The sequence below is a fragment of the Arabidopsis lyrata genome (genome assembly GCF_000004255.2).
Source record: "Arabidopsis lyrata subsp. lyrata unplaced genomic scaffold ARALYscaffold_6, whole genome shotgun sequence".
NCBI lineage: Eukaryota > Viridiplantae > Streptophyta > Magnoliopsida > Brassicales > Brassicaceae > Arabidopsis > Arabidopsis lyrata.
The window spans coordinates 10,517,963-10,530,827 of record NW_003302550.1 but is presented as its reverse complement, the minus strand read 5'-3'; the positions used below and the strand labels follow the sequence as shown (position 1 = coordinate 10,530,827).

The following is a 12,865-nucleotide window of genomic DNA, read 5'->3' as shown; positions in this document are numbered from 1 at the left end:
GACGATGTTTTGTAACCCTGTTCTTTCCGTCCCAAATTAGTCGCAAAATAGGACCTTTTTTGGACCGGTCTTAAAATCGTAGCAAAATGGTCGGTAATTGGCGACTAAGCAGAGACTAATCGTTGGCGTCGTAAATTGGCGACAAATATGCGTCTACTTTTAACGTAGTCGTTAAAGAGTCACTATATGGTAACAATATCATCGTAAATAGTTGCGACCAACAAAAGAGTCACAAAAAGTAGTCGCAAAAGGCTTGTTTTCCTGTAGTATTTAATTTTTAAATTATCTATATTTATAACTATTGTTTAAAGAATTTAATTCACTTCTCAAATAGTGCGTTATTGATCATAAACATCATTGACCTGCCCAACTCCCCATTGCCATCTTAAAACTATGATTACCAATCTCACTCTGAAAAATTCCAACCAAACTGATAAACTGATAGTTGTGAACCATGCATATACAACAACTTTTAGTCTTTACATATTTGATGTAACTTGTAACCAAGCTAGTTAACCCGTTGTTCCACTAAAGCCATTAAAACTTAAAAAAATGGATTTTATTTTATTTTATTTGTAAAAAGAAAGAAAAGGTAAAGAAATTTTGATCAATACACACAGTCCACATATATCATGTCAGTAAAATAAGTTAATAAGACGATTTTATACTCCCAATTTTTACTCAAAAAAATATCAAATTAAATGCTAAAGATATAAATGTAAATACAATGTTTAGGGTAATTTGATGTGACGACAAATAAAAAGAAGAAAGTATTGTGGTGACGTGTGATAAAGAAACTGCGTGTGCCCGAAGCTTTCACACCCATTAGTCCCGTCTCTCTCTCTCACACACACACTGTCTCTTCCTCTTCTCTTCTTCTTCTTCTTCTTCTTCTTCTTTAACGTTTCTCTGTCGTTTCTTCCAAACAAAAAAAACACACTTTTTCAGGGTTTTAGAATCAGAGAGTAACTCTAAAGGTAAATTATCACTCCCATTGTTTCTTCTCAATAAGGATTTCAGAGAGATTTTTTTTTTCTTAAAAAAGTCGACTTTTTTTTTTTTTTTTTTCTTTGATTTCAGAGAAATGTGTTGTGGTTTTTAATGGTTCTTTCTGATTTTTCGCAATATTATGTTTTGAAAAAGAAAAAAATTGAAACTTTTCTCGTCTACAGCTTCTCAAAAGGAAAAAAAAGTGAACTTTATACTTTGATCGGCACTATAACTACAAATATTTGGCTCCATAGGGTTTTGTTCTTGGTCGTTTGCGCTTCTTCGTTTTGATTCTCACTATCATCTTCTTCTTTCTTCTGTCAGATTTTGTCTCTTGGGTTTTGTCGGACAGAAATCAGTCACCGAACCTACGGTATACTCTCTCTCTCTCTCTGATCTCTGTGTTGTTGTTGCTGGTTCTAGCTTTTTCTGAAAATCGAAGCTTGGTTGGGAATTGTTTGGCAACTAAACCCTAAGATTTGGTTTGTGTTAGGTTTGCATAAAGTCTCTGTTTTGCAAGTACCCATTTTTTTTTTTTTTCTGTCTTCTTCCATATCCTTGCAGTGTATATAAATGCGAGTACTTTACTTACCATGTTGTCTTCTTCTTCTTCTTCTTCTTCTTCTTCCTTTTCGAGACTCTCTTTACTTAAATTCCTGCTTTTTTAAGAAGCCTATGCGTTTGTTATTGACAAAAGTTATAGCCTGTCTGTCTTGTAATTCTTGTAGGTTCTTTATAGTAAGTTATCAATAGTGATCAAAAACCCATTCTTTAGCCATTTTCATACAAGCCCATTCGATAGCTGTGTGACTAATTCCATTAGTGTTCTTAGGAATCAATGATTTCCATGTTTAGCTTCCACTGTAATCCTTATCGTGTCTAAATTGTAATTCTAAGCTATTCAGTTTCATGTTGTTTCTGTCTTTGCATTTCAGATGAGCAGCAGGCGATCAGTGAAGAGATCATTGATTCTTGATGATGATGAAGATGAAGATATATTCTACAGCTTCAAGGTCCTTCTACCTAACGGCACTAGTGTGAAACTCACTGTTAATAACCCAGACCCTGAGATGTCGATGCAGAATTTTGTCAACCTGGTGAAGAAGGAGTACGATAATGCGCGTAAAGATTGTGTTTTGTTGTCTAAGAGGACGAAGGTTGATTGGAACTCAGGCGGAAAGTTTTATCTTGAGTCAAATGGTGATAAGATGAAAGGCATTGTTCGCTTTGCTGCGTTTAAGCCCAACTTGTGCCATATTATACGTCTTGATGTGAGTTGTTGTTGTTGTTCTCCTTTTGTCCAAGTCTTTGACAATTGGTTTCAAATTTTTTTTAATTTATACTTTCTATTTGTTCATAATATCTTTGATCCATGAGAATGAACGGAGGAAACTGAGATATGTGCCTGAACTATTTCTATCTTCTTATTTCTGATATTCTCTGCCTCAATTTCTATCTCTGGATCAGGACGGCTCTGGTATAGCTTTCACCATGTATGAGGTTAGTATTTTTATCTGAAACATATATGCTTGCCATCTCATTATCTCCTTAAGTTGGTCTGTGATGATGTTTCACGCTTGTTTTTGCAGAACTTGTGGGATTTGACACCTGATACTGATCTGCTTAAAGAACTACCTGAAAATTATAGCTTTGAGACAGCTCTCGCGGATCTAATAGTAAGTGTTCCAGTAAAATTACCTGAAAAGATAGAATGCCTAATGGAAAATTTATGTTTGTTTGAGGCAGCTCTCGCTGATTCACATGGTTGTATTTGCTTGTTTTATTTCTGAAATAAAATACATTGTGTTTCACAGTAAACGAGATTTTTTCGTAAATGGATTCACTTACTCTCGATTAGTAACAATTTCTCTGTATCTGTTATTGTGATTGGGTTTTGCATATGTTAACTTTCTTGTTTATTCCTGATATGGAATCCTAAATTTTCTGTTGCTTGATTCACAGGACAATTCCTTGCAAGCTGTGTGGCCTTTTCGTGAAGGAGCTCGAAAACTGATAAGGTTTGTTTTTATCATAGGAGGTTAGATGACCAAAATTAAGTGTAATCCTTCAATTCATGTGATTATTTTACAGTGTGGATATTTCTGGTGACCGGATTACAGTCTTTGATACCGGGAGAGGAATGGACAGTAGCGAGGAAAATTCTATTGATAAATGGTGAGATTATTTCTTCAGTTTCATTCAAATGCTCACAAAACATGGAAGATGTTGATAACCCATAGTCCCATACGATCTCTAGGGTTGGCTAATGGGTTATGATTTTGAACTGAGAAAGTTATTCTATAGAACAAACAACTTCACATATTTTACGTATTGAGATTGATATTGCAATCAAGTGTTCTTTACTCCAATTGATACTGCAGGTTTGATTTTTTGGTAAACATTCTTCACATTTGGTTTAAATTGCGCAGGGGTAAAATAGGGGCCTCAATACATAGATCTCAAAAAACCGGTGCTATTGGAGGCAAGCCACCATACCTTAAGGTAATTCATTACTCGCAAAGAGATTATGTTCATTTTCTGCTTGCAATTTATAACTTTTGTGTTTAAAATATTAGATGGATAATTAAGTACCTTTAGTCAAAATATGGACAACTCCGTAGGCATGTTCTTTCTGTATAACTACCTGTTATTTTACTGATCTGAAGAGAGATTTACTCTTTTTCTATGTAGCCATACTTTGGGATGTTCGGATACGGAGGTCCTTATGCTTCTATGTTCTTGGGAAGGTGCGACTTCAGCTTCTGTTTACCCATAAATGTTGAGGTCAACCTATGATTGTCTGCACTGTCTTGTAAAGTCTAACTCTCTTCTCTGTCAGACGTACTTTGGTGTCTTCTAAGACAAAAGATTCCAAGAAAGTGTTCACTTTGCAATTCAAGAAAGAAGCCTTGATTGACAATCGGTCTATCTTGGGAAAAAACTGGAAGGTAATATGATTCTTCATCTGTAAGTTGAACTCATTTATTTTTTCTTGTTCTCGTCAATGTTATATAAACAATGAATTCTGAATATCTTTCAAAGACTGATGGTGGTATGAGGGACCCGTCGGAGGAGGAAATGGAGTTATCGCCTCATGGAAGCTTTACAAAGGTACACCCTTTTTCAAAAATTTCCACCCTTGTTCCCATATGCGTGAAAAATAACTGTCTATATACTATCAGAGATGCAGAAACAACCCAATTTGAAAATATTTTCCACTGAAAAAGTTTCTGTCCATCAACTCTTAACCCTCAGTCCTCAGATTCCTGCTGTTAAAAATGGAAATATTTTTGCTGTGAGTAGTTACTTTCTTTGGGAAAACTTTCTTATTTCTGAAATATTTTGAAATCTTGAATTTTATGGCTTTTAATTGAGGTTATGTTTATCTTGGATTGTATTGAAAGTATTATGTGTGTTCTAGAGATTGTGCAGAAACCTCCTGGTGTTGTTCTCAACTCATATGACAGTTTGATCTTCATATTTTCAAATTTATTCTCATATAACTGAGCTACGTTATGTTATCAACTGCTTATCTGAAACTGCTGTTCTATATTCTTTTTAGGTTGAGATATTTGAATCAGAATTTGACATCTCAAAAATATATCAACTCCAGTGCAGGCTTAAGGATATTTACTTTCCTTACATCCAGGTATACTTAGGGTATTGATAATACAATATATCATAATCCATGTTTATTGATAGGATTTTTAATGGCGTTAATTAGTTCTTAAAGCATGCTAACCTTCACCAGAGTACATTATTGTCTACATGGATCCAGTGATGCCTGAAACTATGCTATAAATATGGAAAAAATGATGAGTTTCTGATCACTAATATATGTTTTCTAACAGTTCTGCCCTTCGACCATTTTCTTGGTGAGTCTTTTTTGGTTCTGATAATATGTGACTGATTTAATTTGCTTTATCAACCTGTAGTGTGATGAACTCTCCAAAACTGGGAGGACTGAAAGGCCTGTAGAGTTTCAGGTTTGTTATTATCATCATTGGCTAATCAGTTGTGTTTCTCGTTTGATATTACTAAGATTATCATTTGTAACTAAATTATGTTTCAGGTTTGTTATTATTATTCCAAGATAAATTACTTCAAGTGGTCTTGGTTATACTCTTTTCCTGGTCTTCTTTCATTTTTTCAGGTCAATGGGGAAGATTTAGCTGAGATAACAGGTGGAGAGGTTGCCATTACCAACCTACACTCCAAGGGTCAAGTATATTCATTTCAGATTCGATTCACTCTTACCGGTGGGAAAAGAAAAGGTAAAAACCCCTCTTCAGATCAAGACGTTTCCTATTAGTTAAGCTCCTGGCTGCTTTTGCCTCAGTATCTAGTAGCAAGTCTACTTAAAAATACGGCTGGTATCTTCCAGTTACGAGATATTTTTGTTTGGGGTGAGTTGGAAAAACTGCTCAAGCCCCTTCTTATGAAAATGCAGCCATGGTTGTTTTGTGGTCCGCCAACACATACATAATCTTCTTGCACCGGAATTTTTTAGAGAGCCCATATTATGTTTGTACAGAGAAACCCTGAAATGCCCTCCTAACAGAAGCACAAAAATTACAATCCCTAGAGTTTATCATAATTGAATTCTGATTATATATGTGTTTCTAGGGACAACTCAAGAGGCAAATGCTCGCCTCAAGTTTGTTTATTTTCCAATCGTCCAGGTATAACAATCGTTTTTAAAAAAGCAAACATTACCTTTGGTTACCTTCTCGAACTGAACACTTAGAAGCTTTGCAGGGAAAAGAAAGCATTGATAAAATTTTGGAGAGTTTAGAAGAGGAAGGATGCAAAGTTTCTGAAAGCTTCCAGACTTTTGGTCGTGTTTCAGTAAGAAGGCTTGGTCGTTTACTTCCAGAAGTCCGTTGGGTTAGTCATCTCTTATCACCGTTATCATGCTATTTACGGTGTAGAGGGCCTGCAAGTTCTCTGAATATGCTTGAAATCAAGAATTTAACTCTTGTGTTGTTTGTGTTATCATTAAATATGTAGGATTCAATACCGTTTATGCAAAGAGGATACAGAGCGTCTACTTTGCAGAAAGGCTGCCGAAGAGTAAAATGCTTTGTTGGTATGAAGTGCTCATACATTGTCAGTTGTATATGTACATCTGTATTATTTTTTTGTTTATGAATGTGCACTCTTCGTGGTTGCAGATTTGGATGCTGGTTTTAGCCCAACACCCTCCAAAGTGAGCTTAACAATCGTAGATTATTAAACGCATTTATTACATTATCATCTGATCACTGAACAAGCTTTTTACAGACTGACCTTGCGAGCCAAAATCCTTTCTCAGTGGCTTTAAGAAACTTTGGTAGTAAATCGACAGAGAAAGAGAAGGATGATGGTCAGTTTAAAATCCTTTTGTAATCATGTTTTTCCACTTCTTTTCGTAATTAGATTATAATGAATACTTTTTTTTACAGACGTCACTATTGTGACTCATAGAGAAGGAAAATCTGTCAGCTATGCGCATCTGGATGAAAAATATCAAGAATGGGTTTTGGAGATGCATAATACCCATGATGAAGAAGCTGCATCGGGTGCAGATGAAGCTGTCCTCATTGTTGGATCCTTGGATAAAAAGGCCCTTGGCATTTTGCGTGATGGTATGTACTAGATTTTCGTGGAAGATAAATAAACTTTGTTTGGAAAGTTATCATCTCAAAATGCATGTTTTCTAAGCATTTTCATATATCCAAATATTTTTACTGACATTGATGTTGTAGTAGAAACACACTTGTGGATTCCGTTAAATGGATTTTCCCATATATTTCAAGTTTATCTCCTTGTATGAGTTGGGTGCTCATACCTCCAATGCTTTTGAGTTGTAGCTGTGAGGGTGCACAAGGAAGTTACGAGAAAAGGAATGTCATGGAAACGTGGTCAGAATATAAAGATTCTGAGAGGAGCTTATGCTGGGGTTCACAATAACAATGTGTACGCCACCATTGACTATTTCCTAATAGAAGGGTTTGAGGACGAAGCAGGCGGTTAGTACTATCTACACCATCATTTACACTACAAATAGAATAATTTTTTGTAGTCGCTACAGCTGAGATGACGGGTTTCATGTGTCTTCTGCGCAGGGGATACTCGGATTTTATGCAGGTAATTTTTTTTTCATTTAACTAGTTCTGTATATTCAATGCTATTTATGTATCTTATAGCTTTAATTTTAGGCCAATCGATCGCCCTGAGAATGAGGGATGCAAGCTTTCAATCATCGACGGAATTTCAAAACTGGAAGTTCGGAGTTCTTTATCTTTACCGATCACTATAATCGACTCTGGAAAGGTCAATCACTTATCTATTACCATTTTCTTTTTATTTTTATTCTCCTATTCTGTTTCAATCTGAGAAGTTTTTTTGGTACAGTGCCTACATGTAGATGCAAACGAATGGAATAGAAAACTTGATAAGCAACAGGAAAAGGCACCATCAAAAATTGATTTGCTTGATGAGAGAGATTGCAGAGAATTGAAAATTGATGGGGTATGAACGTTTCTTTATTTAGTATAAACTATAGTCAGTTTAAGTGATAGAGTTTGGTGTCAACTGCCTTTGCGTGCAAACATATATAATGAGCAGTAAGCACTTTCGTCTCCAAATTGTTGCCACAAAACTAAGAACCATTGTATTTCATACACGCTTATCACAGATAGTAACATTATGTATCAATATGTTACAGGAACTACCGGTTGGTGATTCTGTGCGTGCTGGGAAAGCTACCCCGAAACAGATTGTTGCAGTTGTCCGACCTGCATGCTTCACGTCTTCAACTCCGTCGAAGAAGTTGGACCAGAAACATATTGTTAAGATGGATGGGGAAGAAATGGTCATGGTAGTAACATTGAAATCGAGTGATAAGAATGTCAAATCTGTGTGTTCGCAGCGCATGTTTCCTACATCCCGTAAAGGGATTAGTGGTCTTTACATCTTCCCACTTGGGTCCAAGTTTCCAAACCTTTTCAAGAAAGCTGGCACTTACAAGTTTTCTTTCTCCATTGTAAGTATCTTTCTATGCTCTTCTTTTTGTATCTGAAATTTTATTCTAAAACATTGTCCGATAAATTTAAACTGACTGCCAGTTATTTTTTCAAGTAATCATATAATGTAATTGCCCAAACACTTTATCTTCAGGGAAACTTGATTAAGTGCAACAAAACGGTGGTTGTTAGACCTTCTTCTAAGGCAGCAAAGTGGGAACTTGACGATAATCTGGAGTCCCTTACGTGCAATGTTCGGTAAGACTCATAATCTTCTTAGAAATGAAATTTACATACCTCAGACCTTTCTCACTTTCCTTCACATTAAATCTTAGATTGTCGAACTTGATCAATATAATGGTGTTTCTACAGGGTGGGTTCTTCTCTTCCACCTTTCCGTATCGCTTGCTTTGATGAGTACAAAAACCAGATTCTGTTCTCTTCCGTTCCAAGCCTGGAAGTTGAACTGGAAGCTAACCCTGGATTCCTAATCAAAATTGATAAAATTGAGACCAACCTGATAAATGATGGATCAATTCTTAAAATCGAGGTATATTGTTACTTCCATGGTTAAAGTACTGACGTTATGATTATATTTTGTTTGATGTCAAGCGAGGACAGATACTAAATACAGTCCATAGTGTAGGCAGTTGAATCATAGTTTCGTGATTTTCTGAATCTAATGCAGAATATGCTCGTTGAGACTGATGGGTTAGATCAGATCCGACCTAATTATAAAGCAACACTAGAGATACGAGCAATGGACAAGCCTTTCTCTGTCTCGGTTCCTTGTAAAGGTAAACTTTTATTCTAGTATTGGTCTTTATAAGGTTATATGCAAACGCCCTTCTTAAATTTCACAAAAGACTCATCAGAAATGTTCTTACACCCGAAACAAAATCAGAGCCGCAGTGTATCGTTCAGTTATGTTACTTTAAGTTAGGGAGCTTTCTGTAATTTCTGCTCTCTTTATAGAACTGAGAAAATTGAAGATTTCTGATAGTTATGTAATTAGGGAGTTTAGTCTACGCTTTGTATCTATTGTGAAAGTGACATCGTAAGGACATGCAAAATGAACCATTAATGTTTATATCAAATGTAGAAACTGTTTTCCCTAACGAAATTTTCTTGTTTCAGTTAATCCTGGGCCTCTGAAACGAGTTGCTGTGAATAATCCCGACGCTTTGGAGAATTTGCTTCCAGATTCCACTGTCGAAGATTTGATCCTGGAGGTATATAATATCGGTCTATGCACGTTTTTAAACAGAAATCAGGTTTTTCCTTCGAATCTAGTTGACCATAATTTTTATGCAGATGTTCGATGGATATAATAACCATGTTGCAGAGGGGACTGATGTTCTGATAAATATTGATGGTTATATTATTGAAGACTGGATGGGCATCAACCGTAAGGTGTGAGAAGCTAATTCTAGTAAAGCATGGGAGTCTTTGTCTGACGTATTGAGTGCATTTCTATAGTATATCGTATTCTCGCCATTGTATCACTATTTGGATGACACAGTTTCTTAAATGGTTTGGGTTTTGGTTTTGGTTTTGATTTTATTGACTCTTAAAGTTCTTTCATTATTTGATAGGTTGATGGCCGTGGCTGCATTGATCTCTCTGGCATTCTTAAGGTCACAGAAGGCTATGGGAAATCTGGTAACGTGATCTTTTCAATTTCTGTATTTTTCCGTTTTCATTCCCTTTTTGATGATTTGCTGATTGTCTAGCGTCTTTGTTTCTCTATAGTATCACTCTCTGTAATGTCTGGTAATGAAGTGATCTTCAGGAAAGAGTCTCAAATTGAGGAACGAGAGCTAAGACTTGTAACCGAGGTAAAGATTCTTTTGGTGCAGTTTGGTTTTGTTTCTTGCCACCAAGCTTTTTTCAGGAACTTGTCTCTCTACTCTCTTCTGATTCTGAATTTGTTTGTATTGATCAGCTGCCCGACTGCTGTGCTGCTGGTTCAAATCTCGTGAACCTCATCTTCCAAGTGACGGATTCAGATGGTTCTTTGGATACTCGCATCCATCATGATGAAAAATCCGGGTGTTTTCACACAATGTGCATTGAATCTGATTCAAGCATCGTTGAGAGTACAATCAGATATGCCTTTGTCCACGGGTCCTGCAAAGTTCCTTCTCTTTCCCTACCTGAAAACGAGGGTGTCTTTTCTTACAGGGTGTTCCATTCTCGATATCCTGAGCTGCATATGAGCGTAAAGGTAGTAATTTACTTGTGAATTTGGGTATATACTGCAATATGTTTCTACCATGGGTAGAATTTTCAGTTCAAGTTCGTGCTAACTCACTTTTTCACTCTGATTCTGTTGTATTCAATTTTTCGGATTCAGGTAACATGTGCTCCCACATTTGAAAGAGATGAGATTGGGTATTCGACACCATATTCAACAACTCCACCACCTGAATCGGGGATGCCTTCAATCACAAATCCATCTTCGACTCCATGTTCACAGTTTGGAGTTTTGGCCATTAGGTCATCATCATTGGCTCTCTGTAGCCAAACTGGCCTGATGGATATAGCACAGTACACTGAGGTATGGCCATCACCATTTAAGCGGTAAATATTGATATTTCTCTATCATTTATACCTTAGTGCAAGCAAAAAAAACATCTAGAATGATCTAGCTTTTGTATTCCGAGTTCATCTTAGCCGCATGTTTGAAAATGTTCATTTCTTACTGCAGAGTTTAAAAGAAACAATTAATAGTGAGGAAGAACTCCGAGTTGAATTAGATAAGCGCCTAAAATGTTTGCAGGATCAACATGAACATGCTGAGCAAGAATGTAGTAGGCTGCAAGGTAACTATTATCTTGATTTGTCAACGTTTGATAACTATGATGGGGTTTGAACTTGAAGCTGCATTGGTGCTATTTTTTCATTTGCTTTCTGTTTTTGAAACACTATCCCTAAATTTGGTGTCTAAAACATTGCCCACATCTTTAGTTTTGAGCATGCTTCATACTTAATGGAGAGTTTCACAAAATGTTTATTAGAACATAAGTCTTATTTCAACAGTTTTTCTAATTCAAAAGAATGGCGGATCATAGCATAAACTGGTAATTCTTACCTGTTCATGTGAATTTCATCTCAGCCTCTCTGGAACCTCTTGGTGCATCATTTCCAGAATGCCTATCCACCAAAGAATTAATGATGAAGCAAATCGAAGATAAGCATCATGACACTGCAGCATCAGTGTTCTGTTGTCTGTACAGAAAGGCTCCGCCTCCACAGTCTCTGTTTCTGTCAAAGAAAGGAATGTTTGGCCTAGTAGCGCTTCTTGGTTCAGTTGCCTCCACGTCACTAAGCAGGTGACATCGGTTTTATAGCCACAGTTTTTCTGATCATATTCATAGTTTCTACACTTGGGGCAACTCTTCAATTTCCTAAGTTATTTGGTATGACAGGGTTTTGTCTGAATATTTGGGGAAAGACACAATGCTTTCGTTGGTATGCAAATCATCACAATTTGGACCTAAAAGCGATGAGTATCGCAAGCTTCAATCTGAAGCTGCTAGCCTCGGACGATCTATCACCAATCGGTTTCTTGTTATTTGTCTCGATGCAATTAGGTATTTTTGTACTCTTCCTTTGATATTTGGTTTCCGGTTAATCTATTGCTTAGCCAAATGTTTTCTGGTTCAAAACATGCAGACCTTGGAGGAACGGACTTGTGAAGAATGATCCTCAGAAGAGATTAGCCATGGATAACCCTTACCTGCCGAATGGAGATCCTATACTGGGCTTCAAAGGCTATGCCGTGAACATGATAGATTTATCTTCAGAGGAGCTGAATATACAATCAAGCTCAGGTTACGGGCTTAGAGAGACGCTGTTCTATGGAGTTTTTGGAGAGTTGCAGGTATATGAGACCGGGGAGCATCTTGAAGCAGCTCTTCCTCACATCAATGGTGGAGACGCTGTGTCTCTAGATGGTGTGATCGCCAGAGAAAACGGTTTCATATACTCCGGTTGCTGGTACATGTTTCTCTTTATCCTTAAAAACTCATTTCAGTTATAAAGTTTGGAACTGTAAAGCTTGGAAGCCTAGAAGAAACCTTCCAAGATTTTTGCTTTATTTTTTTTAATCTGTCTTGGTTATTGTGAGTGTTGATGATCTTTGATTATTATTGTTATTTGGGCTTGTGTCAGTACACCGGAAATTCATTTTCCAATAACCGTAACGGAGAGGCAAGAGAAGGCATTGGTGCAACTGGAAATAATAAGAGACAAGAAGAGAAAGGTTGAGCAGATGATGACTGAGGAGAATTGTAAGTTGCGTAAGGTGGTGAAAAAGTTGAAGAAGGCAAATGAGAAATACCAACATTTTACTGCTATGGCAGCAGACTCTTCTTATTCTTAGGTTCTACTTTAAAAAAGTTTTCTTAATCTAGTACTTTTGTAAATAGCTAAAGATTTGGAGCAATTCGGTAGTTTACTAAACGTTCTGGCTATTTTGGTAAATATAAAAAGGTTTGGTGTTTTGCTGAAAATAACAAAAGCTCTTGCGAATAGCAGAAGATATGGGCATTTAATTAAAATTGAATATTCGCTTAAAATCAAATCAAGTGAAATGTATTATAGAAAAGTTTCAATTTTATCAACTCCTAATGACAATAACACATAATATCGTCACTATATATCTGAAAACACAAGTCAATTATATATACTATATATAGGGTGAATTTGTTTTTTTTTTTTTTTTTTTTTTTGTCAACATTTGGGCCACAACTGGCCGGCCCATTAGCCTAATTTCTACAATTAAATTGTAGAGTCGGGGATTCGATCCCTGGTGTGATGGTGTCTGTCTTCTGTGGACTTATCATTTGCCACTAGACCAAGAT

General features: G+C 36.4%; 1 protein-coding gene across 1 annotated transcript; it reads left to right on the top strand.

The window, feature by feature from the left end:
* Window positions 1-872: 872 nt before the first annotated feature.
* On the top strand, window positions 873-12,535 carry LOC9310250. Its single transcript, XM_021021881.1, has 39 exons — window positions 873-977; window positions 1,315-1,363; window positions 1,926-2,261; window positions 2,458-2,490; window positions 2,580-2,666; window positions 2,953-3,008; window positions 3,082-3,165; window positions 3,420-3,492; window positions 3,682-3,737; window positions 3,830-3,938; window positions 4,033-4,101; window positions 4,553-4,639; window positions 4,926-4,976; window positions 5,144-5,264; window positions 5,617-5,672; window positions 5,749-5,877; window positions 6,001-6,079; window positions 6,165-6,199; window positions 6,274-6,355; window positions 6,435-6,617; window positions 6,843-7,001; window positions 7,098-7,119; window positions 7,191-7,305; window positions 7,387-7,503; window positions 7,700-8,017; window positions 8,152-8,255; window positions 8,370-8,547; window positions 8,686-8,794; window positions 9,135-9,229; window positions 9,312-9,410; window positions 9,593-9,659; window positions 9,750-9,835; window positions 9,943-10,224; window positions 10,354-10,557; window positions 10,708-10,822; window positions 11,116-11,332; window positions 11,429-11,593; window positions 11,676-11,999; window positions 12,174-12,535. The coding sequence occupies exons 3-39, from the start codon at window positions 1,926-1,928 to the stop codon at window positions 12,382-12,384; spliced, it is 4,713 nt and encodes a 1,570-aa protein (XP_020877540.1). The 5' UTR covers window positions 873-977; window positions 1,315-1,363; the 3' UTR covers window positions 12,385-12,535.
* The last annotated feature ends 330 nt before the right edge of the window (window positions 12,536-12,865 follow it).